The 20,618-nt window shown below is 34.3% G+C and overlaps 1 protein-coding gene across 1 annotated transcript; it reads right to left on the bottom strand.

Annotated features, from left to right (window-relative positions):
• Positions 1–12,606: 12,606 nt before the first annotated feature.
• On the bottom strand, positions 12,607–19,691 carry krt99 (keratin 99). Its single transcript, XM_058792467.1, has 9 exons — positions 19,366–19,691; positions 18,534–18,662; positions 18,000–18,082; positions 17,526–17,682; positions 17,263–17,424; positions 15,673–15,798; positions 13,293–13,513; positions 13,002–13,222; positions 12,607–12,914 (listed from the first exon to the last, which is right to left on the bottom strand). Exons 1-9 carry the CDS (start codon positions 19,624–19,626, stop codon positions 12,808–12,810), a joined length of 1,467 nt encoding a protein of 488 aa, XP_058648450.1. The 5' UTR covers positions 19,627–19,691; the 3' UTR covers positions 12,607–12,807.
• Between the last annotated feature and the right edge of the window lie 927 nt (positions 19,692–20,618).

The raw sequence follows: 20,618 nt of genomic DNA, 5'->3' as shown, positions 1-20,618 counted from the left end.
TTTCCGTGAAGCAAAGCGCAGCGGAGTTTAAAAGTCCTTGTTTGTGCGGGTGAGGAGTTGTAGTTCGTCTGATTTATTTGCCAGGGAGCGGAGATTCGCCAGATGAATGCTCGGCAGCGGAGTCCTAAACCCCGCTGTCGGAGTTTCACGAGCGCGCGCGCTTCCTCGCCTGCGTCGGCTGGAGCGCTTGTATAGGAACGCAGCTCCTCCGATTAAAATGTCCAGTAAAAGGTCTGAATGCTCAAATGTTGGCAGAGAGTTATTTGGTGTGCCGTTTCTGATGTCCAGGAGTTCGTTTCTGGTAAAGCTGATCGGGAAAAAGTTGCTTAAGACAGGACAAACAAACAAAAAAAGAACAAGTACCAAGCAGCGACAAACCATGGCTGCCATCTGCGGCGCCATACAGATGAAATTTGGTAACATTTAAATCATTACTAGTGGGTTCCCGTGATCTTCACTTTAGAATACTGATCCAAATAATTAGTAGTTTCTTCAGAAGGATTTGGTCATACTGAGTCATTACTAGTGGGTTACCATGACCTTCATTTTAGAATTAATTATTCATTATGCATAATTCACATTAATTATGAACCTGTATAAAATAGTTCTTGGGAGTTCTCAGGATATATGAAAAAAATAGTAGTTATTGGTTAGTTAATAGTGAACTACCAGTTTCAACTTAGCACTATTACTTAATAAATCGTTAATCAGAGTTTCTTGTTAGTTAATAGTAGTTACTACAATGTTAATAGTGCATTAGTTATTTGTCCCTGTGTAGTTATTCATTAACGATGGAACAGTATTCTAAAGTGTTACCCTTTACAGTAGTGTAATGAAAGTAAACTTTTCTTAAAGTTCATTGGTGAATTTTACTGTATCTGCACAACTCTATTTATGCTGCATTCTGTAACAGACATTGACTTGCAAGATGTTTTCTGTTTCCCAAAAGGAGGTTTTTGTAACAGTGTTTTGAATTGATCTCACTAGTGTTCTCTAGTCAGGAAAATAGTCTGTGTATTTGACAGCTTTGTGTGTCATCTGAGGCCAAAGATTACTCAAAAGAGAATGTTTTTGACTAAAATGTTTGACTTTGACCTGGAAGTTTGAAGTTTGCACAAGTTGGTGTGTAATTTTGAGATTGTGTTTACAGTTGTGAGAAAATTGAATTGTGTGTTAGCTGAAACTGTAAAAATTGTAATTTGCTCTATGATTTGTTTTTTTGTTTGTTTTTTTAGAGAATAATGTACTTGAAGCTGAAGGCAGCACATCACAAATTAATCTATGTGGAAAGTGAGGAGACACGGGAGGAACATTTATTGGGCAGAGGGTCACTGTTGCAGTGCCAGGTCAGAGGGGTGCCAATATCACCATGTGTGCTGCCATCTCCATTGATGGTGTCCTTTCCCACATACATCAGTTCGATACAGAATGCCTCATCACATTTTTTGATGCACTAAATGAAAGACTGGTTTCACCTAAAGAGAGAGGGCTGTTGATGGATTTGCCATGCAAGGAGGTAGTTCCATTGGTGCACTGCAACACTGCAAGGGAAAACACCCAATGTGAAGTTATATTTATATTGTTTTTTAGATATTCCCACCCAAAAGTCTCCTTTGTTTGTTTGTTTTTTTTACTATATTCAACACTTCTGAGTTTGAACAGTGTAATTTCATATTGATAGCTGTGTTTTGTATTTTGTTGTCCATTGTGTAATGATTGATTGAAAGAATAAATTAATTTGACCACAAGTTGTGGTGCTTGATGGAAGTATTTGCTTATGTTGAGCTTCAGTTTCACCCTGTGTGTTAACTGTTTTGAAAATGTGATATCTGTGTGGACAAATGTGTTTAAGCAATTGAGAAAAACTAATCACATAGATCTATTTAGAGATACACTATATGGCCAGATGTAAGTGGATCCCTGTTCACCACACCTTTGTTTCACAACGCCACACACTTTTGAGCATTTGACTTCAAAACAGCTTTCTCTTGTCTGAAAGGGATTTACACTGATGGAACACAGATGCAAAGATTTTCTCTATGGCAAGCCGTTTCAACATTTGATCTATAAACTGTACTAGTATCTGTTTTCATGCTTACTATTTAGGTACTAGTGTCTTTTGTAAATTAAATCGAATTGTAAATTCATTAGATACCAGAATTTGAAATTTCAAAAATTTGAAATTTGTTACTAATAACAACAGAATAGTTATTAGTCACTATTGAAATAAATGCTAGTATCTAACAAATAAGTACTACTATCTAAAAATAAGTACTAGAATCTAATAAATGAGTACTAGTATCCAGGGTTTAAATTGGGCCGGGGCCGTCCAGGGCTAAGTCCCGGCACATAGACTCCAGGGCTTAACGCTTCATTAATGCCAGACAAGTAATATGATTAAAACATCACTAACCAAAAATAACAATGTAAACACCAAAACGCAAGTATTATTCTGATTTTATTACATTTAGAGTAAGTGGTGAATAGTGGAGCTACTGTATATAATGCGACAGTATAAGGTTTTGCTGCTGAGGCGAGGTTCAGCCTCTCCAGGAGAAATCAAAACACGCAACACTAAGAAACTCAGCATACTAAGGTAAAAATTCAAAATGGAATGTTTTCATATTTAAAATACAGCTAGTTAGGCAACATCACTCAATGTTTTCACCATTACGACTGTTTAATAGTTCTATGAACAGTTCAATGAGCAAATACAATAATATTAGGTCACTTACATTTTTGGCGGAATCACAGCGCATCTCAAAGCAACCATCCGATTCATTGCTAAACGATTCAGTGTTTTGAACGAATCGGTTGAGTCAAAGTTTCATTAGCCCATGCATCAACATCTGATGAATCTACCGTTTGAACGAATCGTTTGAATGAACGACTCAATGACTCACTCACTAAACGCTCACTACTGGCACCTACTGGCGTTTTAATTTCCACCATCATTTCTTGTGTGTATAGACAGTTTCATCAGGCGCACGCGCCTGGACCTAAGTTAACTTCCGGTCTGTATTTGTTTATCGGTCTTGTTAGTGGCGCTGGTTACAAACACAGTTAAAGTGATGAGTAATGAAGTTGGGCTCCGGTGGTTGTGCTGTGGGATGTGTTTCACATACATGTATTTATTTGTGGCGATCCGCCACGATATGAAAACTGACCGATTTTCCAAAAGGCTTCCTTGAATAAACACGAGCACGCACGTTTAAAAATAAAAACGAGGCGCAGGTGTTTTTATATCACTGTATTTCTGAAGGAACACTGTCTTTAGAAAATGCTCGATGTCATTTTAATTTCATCTAGCAAGTTATATGCCTGATAAAGCAGTGTTTGTAAGCTCAGCACTGCTTTGTGTAACGTACAGCCCAACAGCCGTTTCCGGAGAAACCTCTAACGTTAGTTCTCCTGCTTTAAAGCACCTCCTGCTGGCAGAGGATGAATTTTCATTTTTAGTAAGTCCGTCCAAGTAGTTATCGCTGCATCTCAGTCCGTCTGATTTAAGCAGCAAACATATTTAGCTTGTTATCAAAACATAATCTGCTCTAGAGGGACTTAGCTGTTGTTACTGATTGTATTTGGATGTCTACCGGAAGTTAAGTTAGGGCCACATAAGCACGCATGCGCAGTAACGTTTGTTTATGTTGTTGCCGTTGAAACCGTCTATATTCCAAAAAAATTTTTTAAAGAATCTCATAATTTAATGTAGTTGTATTTTTAATGTAAATGATTTAATTTGATAAAGTATAGATAATAGCAATCACATTATTATAATTGAATTTATAGATCAAATGTAAGAATTTGAAATTAAAGTTAATGAGATTAGTGGAAAATGCCCTCTATAAAGGTAAAAAAAATTTTTGAAAAGCCCTTGGATAAAATATAAAAAAACATGCAGATTTATAGCCTATGTCACAGCTGATAGAAAACCGGTGAGAATATTGCATTAGAATAAATAATCTTTGCAAAAAAACAAAACACACACACACACACACATAATACATATATATTTCCTTTGTCCTCATTTGTAAGTAGCTTTGGATAAAAGTGTCTGCTAAATTACTATATGTAAATGTAACTATATATATACAGTATATATATGTGTGTGTGTGTGTGTGTGTGTATATACACACAGTATATATATATATATATATAAGCTCGATACCATAGAGCCCCCCACATAGCAAATCCCAATTTAACCCCTGCTAGTATCTAATGAATAAGTACTAGTGTCTATTTAATAGGTAGTGCCTAATGAATAAATACTAGTGTCTATTAAGTACTAGTATATTTTAAAGGGATCATGACGTGAGAAATCAAATTTGCTTTGATCTTTTGGCATATACTGTAAGATATATAAGAGGTATATAAGGTATACATATAAAAGGTCTTTGTACCATTAAAACATCCTGCAAGTTTCATAGCTTAAAACGCCCTCCTCATTATAAACAAAGCAATTATTTAATCAACCTCCAAAAATGGCTCGTTTTGGATCAGAGGGGAAGGGTGACATCACCCGGGTACAAACATTTGCATAAACACTGCCTCCAGAGCAAGACTTTAGCGAATAGTCATCTTCTTACCATAGGCCCTGCCCACTGGCGTTCACTCGCTTAACGGCTGACTTGATCAAGCTGAATGCAAGTGTCGCTTCGCGTTAAAAGCAAATAGAAATTACAATCACTGCCGCTATCTTGTCTACACTGGATACAGTATACAGATGGGCGTTCATTTTCGGGACACAGTCCAAGCACTTGAGTCTGTCGTCATTAAGACAAATGGAGTGAAAGAATGTTTGCTTTGACGCGTTTGGTTTAAACAGCTCGTTCGCGTGCAGAAAGAAACATTTGTTGAAATATGATCTGCATGACGTTTAAAAGATCTGACTGCAGCTGCATTACATTTTAAGTAAAAGATTTCATAATGCTTTGTCTGGAAATGATCGTTTTATTTTGATCATGGTGTCAAAACACTCACATGCAGTAGCGAGGGTGCGTTGATACTGTTTCCTATGCAATGTTGTTAGCCAATCATAACAGTGGCCGAATACTGACAAGCCTTACAGGACCCGCCCCTTAAAAACAGCCCATTTTAGAGAGAGGTTCAGAATGAGGGTTGAAAATAATCATTTTTCCACGTATTTATTGGGGGTTTTTTGTGTGCAAAAATCTTTATTAACATTATAAGTAAACCTCAAGGAACATATTAAAATAAAAAAGAAATCCATGTCATGACCTCTTTAAAAAGGTACTACCTCAAGAATAAACACTAGTAGCTAATGAATAAGTATTAGTACTTAATGGAAAAGAAAATCTAATCTAAAAAACATCTAAGATAACTTGTAAGATGTAAGATAACTTTACAGTAGTGTAATGAAAGTAAAATCTAAAAAACTAAGTACTAGTAGCATGAAAATAGGTATTAGTACTGTTTATAGATTAAATGTTAAAACGGCTTGCCATATTTGCTCCCATTTAGACACTAAAAGTCAGGCACTGGTTTTAGTTGACAGCATCTGGCTCACAGTCAGCATTCAATTTCATCCCAAAGGTGATCAATGGGGTTCAGGTGTGGGCTTTGTGAAGGCGGACAAGCTCTTCTTGACTTGAGGGATATTGCTTTGTGAATATTGACAGTTGGAAGCACTGTAGCATTGAGATTTGTTTTCACTTGAATTAAAAGCCTAACCAACACCGTTAATTAGAAGGGGGTGTCCACATAATCTTGGTAGGTCAAATGCAAAATAAAGACACGGTATTACACACCTTCTGTGATAATTGGTGTCAAAAATGTATTTTCTCATGAGCTGACCATGTTTTGTCAAGGATTTAACCTGTCATGCAGAAGCACAGCTCATGAATCATGGGTGGATTCTTCAGTCTGTTGTCGAGAGGATTAACCATTCAGAAACATGATTTACAATAAGTTTAGGCCTACTCAAGATTGTTACTTTTCCAGTTTTCTGGGTCCACCAAAATGGCTATAATAAATAAATAAATTGACAAATAATAAATTAAATATTCAGCATGATTTAAGAAATCGCATTAAATTCAATTAAACTGACAGTGTGGGTCTTAGAGTAAATATAATAGTGACAAAAAATAGCTGCAAAAATGGTTAAGATTAATTAATAAAGATTTTTATAGTTTAACTGTATTTTCTATCAAATAAATGCAACATTGGTGAGCATAAGATGTCTATGAAAAAAAAAGTTTAAAAAAAAAGAGTCTGTTAAGATCACAAAGGCTGCATTTATTTGAAAATACAGTAATATTGTGAGAATTTAAAGAGAATTTAAGAGAATTTCACTGTTATATTGTGAGTTATTATTAGACCAGCTATTTCTTAATATTTTTGTGGATGCTGTGATACACTATACCATTCGTTTACAATTTTTTACTTATACCTAAATAAACTTATAAGTAAAGAAAATTAATTTAAATGTAAAATATTGAATATATGCTGCATAGCATCGTTTCTACAAAAAAAATATTAATCAGTAAAAACAGTTTTCAACATTGATAATAATAAGAAATGTTATTATTAAAATTCATTTTGAAGAATCGTGTGAAACACAGAAGACTGGATTCAGCTTTACCATCACAATATCACATTTTAAAATGTATTAAAATAGAAAACAGTTATCTTAAATTTTCACCATACTGTTTTTCGATAAAATAAATGCAGCCTTGGTGAAGCCTTCTTTCAGAAAAATCATAATTATTCTATAATTAACTTTATATTTAACTAACTGGTAGTGTATATGCATCACAAATATAACTATATTGATAAAACTTGCAGTGTAATGGAGAATAAGAGAAAAAGAGATATGACTATCTATATAAACTGTTGGAATGATTCCCAGTCCTGCGGTATGTATTCTGTACAGTAAATAGCGTTCGTTCTGTTTTATGACCTACACAAACTGATTGATTGCCGTTCTGAACTGAGTGATCTTTGAGGACTATGAGAAAATTCTGTGGCTGCATAGATCATGTTGGTTTGTCTGTGAGGCAGAGCAGCTGTGTTGATAGTGGATCTGTCATGGGTGTGGATTCTGCCTCCTTCTGAGTGTGAGAGCGTGAATGAGCTTGACAAAACTAGTCTCACTGGTGACTCATTTATTAATCTGATGCCATCTCAGAGCTTTTTAGCCAGGGGCCTGAAAATAGTGAATTTGTGCTCTTAATTATGTTTATTAAGTAATTCAAATGAATAACTTTTCATAAAAATGAGGTCTTTTCAAGATGTTAACCTCAAGACTTAATTCTTTCTGACAACCATTCAGCTCAATGTCAAAGAAAGAAAGAAAAAAAATCGGAAGGGACTTTGACATCTGGCCTCTAACATCTGTCTACACCCTGGTTATATAACAAAATAAAGGAGGCCAGGGCCAAACATGCCCAACATATGCTTTTAAAGAAACTCAATAATGTCTATAAAGGCATAAATCAGAAATAAGTTAAATAATGGTCACAAGTATAGAGTATAGAGAGGAAAATAATATGTAGGGCAATTGTAAATAATTTTACATTTTCCTTCATAACTCAAAAACATAGTTATCTTTTGATGCAAAAAAAACAAATATAGGTGCACTAATTAATAATACAATTGATATATTTTCACTAATAAGGACAAGACTATAATATTAAATTAAATGCAAGAAGTCAGAGTGTTACAATTGTTCCCTTGGTGGAGGCGACTGTAACCGTGTTTGGGGGCAACTGTGACACTGAAAAATATGTCATATTAACCCACTGTATTTCAAATTAAAGCCTACCTCAGAGTAATCACTTTACTGCTGTAGTATCTCTGTTACTTCAGATTTGGTTACACTTTATTTTGATAGACCACTTTAGACATTCTACTAACTATAAGTAACTTTGTAACTACATGTCAACTAATTCTCATTAATTTGCAACTACATGTCTACTAACTCTCAGTAGGGTAGGTTAAGGGTTAGAAGAATAAGTTGGCATATACTTGCAAAGTTTCTCATAGTCAGTATGTTGTGGACCCATCAAAATAAAGTGTTTGAAGATATTAAGTGGACAGCCTACTAATACTCTAATGACTGCTAGTTGACATGTAGCTGCAAAGTTACTTACCGTTAGTAGAATGTCTAAAGTGGACTATCGAAATAAAGTGTTACCATATATATATATTCTTTTTTTTTTTTTTTTTTTTTTGCTATTTCTATTTTTGCAGATGATTAGACAACTATTCTAGTGGTAACTACATTTTAATTATTTAAATATATATTTTACTCAAATACATTACTGTAATCAGCTGAGGAGTCAAGAACAGTCTTTAACTAAACTTTAATGAAATGTTACAATTGCCATGATAAAATCTCATATGCTAGCTAGCTATAGGTTGTTCATGTTAATTTTTATCAATAACCTAGAGAGCGTACGGTTTACTTAAAACAGGGGAACAAATTAGTAAATTATGCACACGATTTAAAGGAGAAAGGGGGCAATTGTAACACACTCAATTCCTCCAATCAGAAACAAGCTAGAATGATGACATTTAATCTGCACATTCTCAGTAGGATTCTCGCTCTGCTTGAGAAAAAGGAGCACAATCATTTCACCTCAGTAGAAGTTTTTAAGAAAATACTGAAAATGTAAAAGATTTTAACACTGTCTGCCCTACCTTTTTCCTCCTACATATCATGCGCGGGGCTCCGAACACAAGTGTTCTTCTATATCAAGGAGCCATAAAGTCTTTATGAAGTTTAAAAACTGTTGATTAGAATATCGCCCAAGATTCTGTTCATCATTGTGCAAAAAGTTTTTGATTCCTGTCTCATTTGTCAAAACCAGTTAACAAGTGCACAAGATGTACAGAGTAAAAGAAACTGTGTTTTTATTTTATTTCTTCTATTTTTGCAAGAATGTAAAACAGTATTCTTTCTTTTTTTTTCTTTTTTTTCAACTGTATTGTTTTACCTGAATTCAGACAGGTTGTGAGCACAAAATGAAACCTGGTTCAGCTTTAAACATCATTTAACCATTAGCCAAACCATTTATCATTGTGTTATCCTTTGGGCTTAATCTGGATTTGTGTTGTAATTTAAGAAAAAAAAAATTATAAAAATGTTGAGCAAAAATATGCATTAGTCAAGCTCAGGTTCTTAGACAGTTCTTATTGCTTAATACGTGATTACTCAATATGCGATTAACAGTAAGCTTACACGAGAATGTCATTTTAATGTTTTAATGTTGATATTTTTATCCATCTTTTGAGATTCTGATTATATAATACAAATTTCGTAAAGGGATAGTTTACCCAAAAATGAAAATGTTGGGTCACACTTTATTTTAACCTCTTAAGACCCAGCGACCTCATATGAGGACATTCTATTTTAGTGAATTTCTCTGAGGCTATACATGCCACAGTTTGAAGACTGGGTGTCCTGTACAGAGCACATTCAGGGCTGTTCAGAGATACTAAATGATTGGATGTTTCACCATGACCACACCCTGTCCTTGGTCTTCAAAAAATGTCTGATATTAATTTAGTGACACTCTTATGGAAATATGAAAATATTTTGTAATTATCATTTAAATCTGTCTAATTTTTAAACTGTGTGTCATAAATCAACATCTCAGGAAAATGTTATGGGGTTTCAAATCAAAATATGACTTTCTGTTATGAAACAGGACGTTGATTTCATACATGTCCTCATATGAGGACACCGGGACTAAAAGCATGTTCGCTACGCATTTTGGGATACATAACAAATGAATAGGGAAAGAAATTATATTTCAATATTCTATGAAATATTATATATTATTATGAAAATCGTGTCAATTATTACTCCCGTTATTACACTTCTTTTTTCATTACATGTTGCCCCAAAAACACATTAACATGCAAATTAGATTTAGTTTATAGATACATTGTATATAATGAGAAAACCTGTTTATGGCCATTTTACACACATTTTGCAGAAAGAAAAATGGTATATCAAATCATTCTGTTATAACATAGTTGAGAATCATCTTTATACAAAGTTTGGTAAAAAAATAAATAAAATCCTGAAAACTAAAAATGTATTGGTGATTTAAAAAATCTATTGTTTTTGCCTATGCATGTTCATTCATGTCTTTTTATTCTTTTAAAGTACTTGAGTCCCGATGTCCTCTACTGAGGACATAGCATAACTTATGAACTTATTTTTTTTTTACATTTTTTGCACTAATGCTCTAAACAATGCAAAGACATGGGGGTTCCTAAAACTTTTTTTCACGGGTCTTAAGACGTTAAGGTGCAATACTTGCTATTAACAAACAAACTCTTAACTACGACTTTTGAATCAATAAACTCCTAATTGGCTAGTTATTAATAGTTAGTTATAGTTGTTAAGTTTGTTCATGCAGAATACCGTATTGTCCCGAATATAAGACGACCCTGATTATAAGACGACCCCCCTTTTTCCAGATGTACCTTTTGGAAAAAGGCTTTTTGAAAACCAAATCTTTTTTTTTTTTTTTCTCTCGCTCTCTTTAAAACATTTTTCTTAAATTATTTTCAAATTGCATATTTTTCCTATTTTAATTTTTGTTTTGAAAGTATGGTAAATACTGGTAAAATGTACCAACAATGACATTGAAAAATATATACTTTTTGATATACCATTGAAATAACAGGTAGCCCATCTGAATTATATAACATTTAGGCTATCCATCTCATAGCCTACCAAAATTTTATTAACAGTAGAAGTGAAATCTTATTGTAGTCTTCAAATCTGGGTACAGTCTTGTTTAAAATCACTTACAGAGGAAGTTTGGTCCCATCAGACTAACATGACAGTCAGGATTCATGCCGCTGTAAGCTTTTCTTTTTCTTTTGTTTTCACTCGGCATCTTTACAACACACATTGCATTACATATTTCATGGCTCACTCGTTTTATGCGTTTTTGGCGCCACCTATTGTTGTGGGTGTATTACTGACATGTCAAAGTCTAGACCCCGAATATAAGACGACCGCGTTTTTTCAGATGTATTTCCAAGAAAAAAACATCGTCTTATATTCGGGTCAATACGGTATATGCTTTATAAGTACTACTAAACAGACAATATGTTAATAATGCTAATAAGCAACTAGTTAATATTGAGAATTGGTCCCTATACTAAAGTGTTACTAAATTTTGTCATCATTTACTCAATCTCAAGTTGTTCCAAACCTGTTTGATTTTATTATTTTTTTCTGCTGAACACAAAAGAAGATAACCAAACAGTTCAATTGTATTTCTTTCCATATTATGAAAGTCAATGCGGTCCACCAACTGTTTGGTTACCCATGTTCTTCAAAATACCTTGTGTTCAGCAGAAGAAAGAAACTCCAGGTTGAATATTATGATGAAAGAATTTTCATTTTGGGTGAACTACACCTTTAAAATGCATCAAAAGGAATGCATAAAAAAAAAAAAAAAATCCCCAATAAAAAAAACAAAGAAACATTGGCTATGTAAGGCTATGTATCCTAAAATGTTTATTAGTAAATGACACTTTTTCAGAGCAAAATGGCAACATCCACTCAAAATAAAATTGTGATTTTCTTTTAATTCAACTTTATGCTCTCTTAATTGTGATTCTGTTATTTCCATCTTTACAAATTTAGCATTTGATAAATGATAGGGATATGAAAATGTGCTGCATAACAGGAATGGCATGTATGACTATCACAGCACATTCACTGGATGTACTCTGACACCTAGTGGCCACCATCCTGCATTCACAGAGAAAAACATTTAGATATGCAGAAGTACATATCTACTTTTTCTACTTATGTTGTCAAAAAGCTGTTTTTATTTGTGACCCTGGACCACAAAACCAGTCTTAAGTGTCAATTTTTCGAAATCGAGATTTATACATCATCTGAAATCTGAATAAATCAGCTTTCCATCGATGTATGGTTTGTTAGGATCGGACAATATTTGGCAGAGATACAATTATTTGAGATCTGGAATCTGAGGTGCAAAAAAATCTAAATATTGAGAAAATTGCCTTTAAAGTTGTCCAAATTAAGTTCTTAGCAATGCATATTACTACGTTTTTATACATTTACGGTAAGAAATTTACAAAATATCTTCATGGAACATGATCTTTACTTAATATACTAATGATTTTTGGCATAAAAGAAAAATGTATAATTTTGACCCATACAATGTATTTTTGGCTATTGCTACAAATATACCCCAGCGACTTAAGACTGGTTTTGTGCTCCAGGGTCACATTTGATAAAAATCTTCACTTGGGCCTATTTACATTTTTATATTGTTTTTATTTTTTATTTTACTTTATTTTAATCAATTTAACCTGAGTGACACAAGTGATGTTCATATGAGATTTTCATTTAGTACAACAAGCTCTCACCCTCACATTCACCCTCTCTCCATCCCACGATCTGACTTACTCTCTCATATTCCTAACTCTCACCTGTACACCTGTGTTGTTTTAAGACTTTTAATTGATGTAGTACTGCGACACCTAGTGGCTTGTATCTAAAACACACCAAAATGAATCCCACAGTAATTAGTTTGAATTCTGAAAGGTGGCAGGATGACAAAAAAAACAACACTAAAATGATTGGCTACATTTTATTCTTAGAGCAAGAAAAAAAAGAAGAAAAAAACACCAATTCCAACAATCCCAATTTATTGCCACAGAATTAAGATTGATACTGTATTTAATATAGAGTGACAATAAGTCCTCTTTTTCCCATCCATGTCCTGTCTAAATTGCCTAATTTGGCTTTGTTTTCCTGTTTATGTAAGATTGTTTTTGATCTTCTCAGCTAATATCTTGGACTCTCTCCTCAACAGAAGAAGATATGACTTTGCCATCCACAAGCTCCTCCACAATGACCTTCACTCGGCGCTGGAGGTGAGGGTTATGCTCTAGAAGGGTTTACCAAACAGACACATATGTATTACTGCACATATTTCTGCACTGCATTGGCTGAGAATTTCATTTCACTCACTCACCTTCCTCTTCCTTGATCTCCACCATTTTGGTCACCGTTTCTGTCTCTGTCTCTGTCTCTGTCTTTGTCTTTGTCTCTGTCTCTGTCTCTGTCTTTGTCTTTGTCTTTGTCTCTGTCTCTGTCTCTGTCTTTGTCTTTGTCTTTGTCTCTGTCTCTGTCTCTGTCTCTGTCTCTGTCACGGAAGTTTTAGCCATGGAAGATGCAGATGTGCTTATGAAGGTCCTACAGGACAAAACGATATACTTTGATAAAGCACATAAGCTCACCAACTTAACAAATCTGTTCTACGTACGTGTGAGCTTCTCCCTCCAGCAGCCTCCTGTACTCAGCGATCTCCATCTCCAGCCTCATCTTGATGTCCAGCAGGATCTGGTACTCTGAAGCCTGTTGTTGGATGTTGGCATTGAGTTTCTGTAGCTCGTCCTGTTGGTGGTCTATGCGCAACTGCAGCTGACTCAGCTGGACCGCATAACGCATGCCTACATCAGCCAAACTCTGCTCCATATTTTGTTTCTGTGCAAAATGAGTATACACATAGTATGTAAATTAAATACTTGACTGGAAATATCATATTATAAGTTATGTTAAAGGGATAGTTCACCCAAAAATGAAAATTCTGTCATCATTTACTCACCCTCAAGTAGTTCCAAACCTGTATGAATGTCTTTGTTCTGCTGAACACGAAGAACAAAGAACACAATGTTCTGGGGCACCATTGACTTCCATAGTATTTTTTTTTCCTACTATGGAAGTCAATGGTGCCCCAAAACAGCCTGGTTACAAACTTTCTTCAAAATATCTTACTTTGTGTTCAGCAGAACAAAGACATTCATACAGGTTTGGAACTACTTGAGGGTAAGTAAATGATGACAGAATTTTCATTTTTGGGTGAACTATCCCTTTAAGTCCACTAGCTCTTTCAAATATTTAAGTTGGACAGCATGATTGTGAGAGTGAGCTTGATTGTTTTTATAGCATTTAATAAACAAGAAACTAATACTTAGTAGCTTAGATTTACTTTTTGCTTTACGGCAGCAACAAATGCATGCCCACGCTACTGAATAAAAAATAAAAAAGATAATTGCAACTTTTTATCTCACAATTCCTTGCAATTGCAAGTTTATACCTCACAATTCTGACTTCCTTTCTCATAATTGCGAGTTATAAAATCCAATTCTGAGGAAAAGAACTTGCAATTGACCATATGCAGGATTACTTCCTGGTTTTAGATAAGCCAGCTCAGTCATTTCCGGTCAACTGTACTGTGCCGAAAGGGGAACGTCCTTTGCTCGGTTTCTCTACATAATCCATTAACAATTTGGAGAACATTTTTATTTGTCTTATTTATTTATTTCTTTAAATGACAAGTGACTTTGTGACTTCCTGCACTTGCTATACTTTATACTTCAGTGCGATAAAGTACTAAATTTGTTGTAATATTTATTTTATAATAAATCAGAAGACGTGAAAAAACTAGGCAGGCAGCTGCAGCCAATGAGTGATCTTATACTGCCATCTCCTGGTTATAACGGTCATTTCATTTTCTTCTTAAAAAGTCTTTATTTTTCGCCGAGACACGTTATTGGCACATTACTTCATGTCGTCTTCATGAATGAAAAGTTAACCTTTAATAATGGGAATTTTACCACACAGAGCTGAGAAATAATAAAGGCTTTAAAATTTTATAAGATTTTAAAAATGTGTTCATGGCTATGAAGGTAAGATATTGATTATCAAGAATACCATTAAGACGTTGTTGAAGAGATTAGCCTAACTGCCTAAACAGTTACGATAGTGTTAATTTGTCAGCATTTAAATGTACAGTTACGCATCTGGGTACTTTCCTGGGATTACAAGACTCTGCATATAAAATTATATGTTCTTTAATAACATGAAACTGCATGTTAATGCCTCTGTCATTATTTACGGTGTTGCAATTATTTTTTTCTCAGATTCTGATAAGAATGAGGCACGAGAGGTTTCTATATATAGCACATATAAAATGAGCTTCACCGGAAGATTAAGAGCAGGTTTATCTTTATCCGGAAGTTCTAAAAAGCGCTCCGTGCATATGGTCAATTGCCTGTTATATTGTAACAAGGCTCTTGGAACGTTGCTCAGCCAATCACATTCGAGGACCGGTGTACCGTCGAAACATGCTACCTATCAGATTGTGCTACCAAAAATATATTTGCATTGTTTTAAGGGTAAGTTTAGGGTTAGGGTATAGGTTTAGGGTATGGGTAGGTATGGACATTTAAAAAGCCTCAAACCAAATGAATAAGATGCTGGTAGCACAATGTGATGGGTATCATTTTTCGCTATCGATTTGTGCTACCTTTCTGTTTAATGGGAGGTAGCACAATCTGAGCGGGTAGCACAAATCGTCAGAAATGATTTATTGTTGGTTTCCGGTAGCTGTAGCCACAACCGCGAACATAATTACTGTATTTGCCTGACTGTAAGGGTAGGTTTAGGGTTGTGGTAGGTGTAGACATTAATGAATCATAATTTGACAGGTGGCATTCTTCGTTGTCGAATTGTACTACCTACTGTTTTAAAGGGAGGTAGCAAAATCTGACAGTGTAGCACAAATCGACAGAACACTAGAACTAACTGTTGTATAATGAAAAATAAGCAGAGATCTTCAGATATCTCCTGTGAGAACATACCATTGTGAGAACCCCCTGTAGTTCTATCTCCAGGCTCTGGAAAGTTCTCTTCTGATCATCGAACTCACTCTGAGATGTCTTGATTTCAGTAGAGCTGGTTGTCACCTGAGTTTGCAGATCCTCAGCCTAAAAATAATGACAGAGATAAAGTAATGAGGAATACATGATAATAAAAAAAAAACGGTCAAGTCTAGTCAGTCAGAATATTGCCTGCTGTGTGCCTACATTGAGTTGTATTACTGTTGTTGCAGATCATGCAAAAAGTACGGCCCTGTGATTTTCACGATGTGGAAAACGCAGACTGAATCGCGGAATCCAGTCATAAAAATGGAATATTACGTGGAGTGACACAGAATTTGCAAATTTTGGAAAAATAAATCAAAAGTATGCAAAAGTGCACTTAAATCAAAATGTGATATGGACTAATGTTTGGATTAAAAGTTTGGGTTAAATTGAAGAAACTGTGATAGAAATATATTAGCCTAATTAATGTAATGATAATAGCTGCTACTAATAATACAATTATTATCGAAACATTATTTTTAAAGAATATTTACCAGAATTTATTCAGCAGATGTATAAATGTAAAAACGTAATATTTCTGAAAAAAGAAAATAATAATACATAATTTTTTGATTATTAAAATTCAATGAAACCATTAAAATGGAATCCAGAAAAGTCATGGAAAACACAGAATTTGGTAAAAAATAAAACTGAATTTGAGAAAAAATAAAACATTTCATAGGGCCTTAAAAATTAAATTTTTGTTAAACTTTTAATAAATTGCTCTTAAATTGTGTACGTTTTATGATTTCAATTAATTAGACTTGCATTTTAATGAATACAATTAATCATTAAAACAGAGTATAGAAAAAGTAAAACTAAAAATTTTTTTAAAAAAGATTTAAAAAAAAAAAAAAAAAGAATTTGGAATTTATTCCAATTTGCCACCAATTCGGCAAAACATAACATAGTTATAAATTGCCACACTGTAAAAAGTGATAAATTGACTTAACTTAAAAAAACTGAGGAAACCCGTTGCCTTAAAATAATTAACTAAATAATAATAATAATAATAAAAAGTTAAGTGAACTTGACAATTCATTTAACTTATTTTTTTTTTATTATAATTTACTTAATAATTTTAAGGCAACGGGTTTCCTCAATTTTTTAAGTTAAGTCAACTTATCACTTTTTACAGTGCACGAGAGTATGTTGGATGACCTTATTAGACCTTGTTCTAATAGACTGAGTTAAAATACTCTTGCTTTAGCAGTTCCTGCCCCTACAATTGTCTAAGCCAGACAAACAAAAAATATTCGGAAGTTTTGACAGCATAAAGACTTAACGATTACTTGACTATCGCAATCACATTCTTTTTATACAGTTCTTTTTCTGAAGCGTATCATCAGACAGCTGGCATCTCAATCATTATTAGGGGATTTACTTTAAAAAAAACATTGAGACAATGAATTACATTCCACTCTTTTTATATCTTAAAATCTTTTGACCTTTCAGAGAAATGTTCACCCGCCTCTGCTAGCTCTAACATATTGTTTTCTCGAAGGTGAACTTGTCCTACTGGCTCACCTTGCTCTGGAACCAAATTTCAGCCTCTCTGCGGTTTTTCTCAATAAGCATCTCATACTGCGCTCTCATCTCCTGCAGCTCCTTGTCAAGGTCTGACTGAGTGGTACAGTCCATCTCCACATTAACAGAGCTGCTTTGCTGCTGCCGCAACAAATGCAGATCCTGTAGAAAAGAAGAGGAGAGAAAGAAGCATTCAGAAACATTCCAAAAACTGTTCTTGTGAAATAGTTGGTTAGGTTTGTGAGGGTGCACTGAAAAGGTACCTCTTCATGGTTCTTCTTGATGTACAGCAGCTCCTCTTTCAGTCCAGTAAGCTGGGTCTCTAGATCTCCGATGTAGAGTTTGATCTCTCCCAGAGCCCCCCCCAGTCGAGCCGAATCCGCTTCCACGACCATATGCAGATTCATTTCCGTCTCATACCTGCCACAGCCAAGGAGAAAAGGGGGTATATGGTATTTCATAAGTTATAATCCTGAAGATGAAGCAACCAAAGCTGAAAATTGAACATACTGTGTAATTCTGAGGAAACCCGATGCCTTAAAATTATTAAGTAAATAATAATTTAAAAAAATAAGTTAAGTGAATTGTCAAGTTCACTTAACCTTTTTAAATTATTATTTACTTAATAATTTTAAGGCAACGGGTTTCCTAAATTTTTTAAAGTTAAGTCAACATCACTTTTTACAGTAAAAATTTTAAAAATTCTGAAAATTTGTGTTGGTTTACACATCACATACTTCAACTGAAAATCTTCAGCTGCGAACTTGGTGTTGTCCAGCTTCAGACGTAGCCCAGCGTTCTCCACAAAACAACTGTTCATCTTTTGGAAAAATGGGAATGTGTGGTTAATCAAGGGATGGTAATATGTAACCCTGGACCACAAAACCAGTCATAAGTAGCACGGGTATATTTGTAGCAATAGCCAAAAATACATTGTGTTAAATTATTTTTTTAAATTATCATTTACTTAAAAAAATTGAGGAAAAATGATTAAGTTAAGTCAACTTGTCACTTTTTACAGTGTTGCTAAGGAGGTTTTGTGGTCCAGGGTCACATATATCTTTTAAATTAGCATAACAACATCATGCCAGCATTAAAAAAGAGAAAGTATCACTCTGTTTAACATGAATGTGAACAGGATCGCCCTGTGGTATGTGTGATATTTGAAACACAAAGCATGGCATAATGGCATAAGGTGAGGCAGCGTTCACCCCATGCCATTTCAGTCATTTCAAGGGTGTGATCCTTCGGATGATTGACAGCAGCTTTACCTGTGTGCGGAGCTCTGAAATGGTTTTGAAATAGGCACCCATGTCTTTGCTCAGCATCGGCCTCTTGTTGTTGTAAAACTCATTAATTTGCAGCTCAAGTTTCATGTTGGACTGCTCTAAAGTGTGCACCTAAAACACAAAACACATGTGCGGATCTTCAGAAAATCATTAAAGACTAGACTAGGTGGAAGTTCAACACACCAAAACTCAAAAGGATGAATTTGTAATGTTCAGTCTTACATCTTTTGATTTTAGGAAATACAGAAATATTTAGACTTGATTTAGAATGACAGAAATAAAGCTATTTGAATTTTTTGATTAGGCCTAAATATTTAGGATGAAACCATTATGAAAATATGACAATAACTTTATCCACATACAGTAATCCAATGTTACTAAACAGTAAAATGAACAATGATTTTTTTTCTTAAAAAACAACAACAACAAAACAATAAGAATTCAATTAAATGAATAAGAATATGAATTATAATTATAATTAATGTTTAATTAAATGCATTGGCCCATACATTACACAGAAAAACACACTTTCTTATATAGAATGTAAAAATAGAATGTTGTAACATTTGTTTAAAAATAATTCTAGTCTGGCTTTTACAAGATAACATTTATTAAGTAAAAAAAGTTTTATTTTTTAAAGAGTTAATATATAAACTATGTTATCGACTTATCGACACTAATTATAAAAATATTGAAGTATATAATTTTTCAAATAAATATGTGTTTTAAAAATCATTCATCAGTGTTCATTAGAAGAAGCTGAGATCTTTAAATGTAATTTCTGTTACAATTTCAAGTTAACCAAGTGTGTTACCCGCTCCAGGTAAGATGCCAGGCGGTCATTGAGGTTCTGCATTGTCTGCTTCTCATTGCCAGGCAACGCGATCTCATAACCAGCCGTCGTCAAGGATGAAGTGGACAAAGATCTGGTGATGCGGCCACCAAAGCCCCCAGCGCTGCCATGGTTTTGTCCACCAAAAGACAAAGAGGCCCTGTTCATGACCAGTGCACCAGAGGAAGATGAGCCAAACACACTCCGAGTGGTGAACGTCTTACTGCTGCAATGGACCGACATGGCTGAGCGAGAAGATCTGTGCAAGTTAGGATGTCCTTTGATGTGGAAAATAAACACCTAAACTAATCTGCACTAAAGATTGTCTTATATAGCCCTGTAGCATCCCACAAGGTGTCAGATTTCCAGTTCCAGTGAATAGATGGAATGTGAGTGAGGCCCGCCTGTGCCCGGACGCAGAATAAAACCATTGACTTCAAAACCTGCTATCACACCCTAGACCTTCAAAAACCTGTAAAATGATTTGTGACTTAGGGAGATTACATCTTGTAACTGTTTTACTATTATATAAACTGATTGTATTGGACATGTGCCAGTTCAAAACATTATCAGTGGCTTGTATGAAAAGTTATAACTTTTTCTTCTTTTAAATGCAGCCATTAATTATACACACATGTGACAGACATCTTTAACCCATTTTCAGATGTTTGTTTATTTTGTGGATTCACCACAACATTCATCAGGTTTTGCTTTGGCATTTCGATTCTCAAGCTTGGAACAAAAACACACTCAAATGTCATGTGCCGGAACAATAACCATCAATCATGATGAATGGATTCATGTGTCTGAATGAAGTAAAAACACATCTCTTAAGTACATTTTTCCCATTATTAGCCTAATGTCAGCATCTCTTGAAACGTACAGATAAAACGTTGACTTTTTAAAAGCGGGTAAAAGGTAAAATACATAGGAAATCAGTCATGCTTTCAAACTATTTTGACTTTTACTGTCAGAACTTGCGTGCAAATTCGTGAGGCTCGAACCATTTTGAAGAAAATATTTCACTCTGTGGATTTTTACTTGTAAAAGCATGTATCCCCTTGGTAGATTTTCTTTTGCGTAATGAAAATCATTTGGCTAGAGTGTAATTTAAAAAAATAAAATTTCAAGGTAATATATATTTATGGTATCGTGTTCTGTTTTTTTGTTTTTTTTTATCTTTCCATGTTGCTTAGACCACATGATTTTGATTTTGCAGACACAGACTTGTTAAA

This window comes from Onychostoma macrolepis, chromosome 11, assembly GCF_012432095.1.
Source record: "Onychostoma macrolepis isolate SWU-2019 chromosome 11, ASM1243209v1, whole genome shotgun sequence".
NCBI classification, from domain to species: Eukaryota; Metazoa; Chordata; class Actinopteri; order Cypriniformes; family Cyprinidae; genus Onychostoma; species Onychostoma macrolepis.
This window is presented reverse-complemented; position numbering and strand designations above follow the sequence as displayed.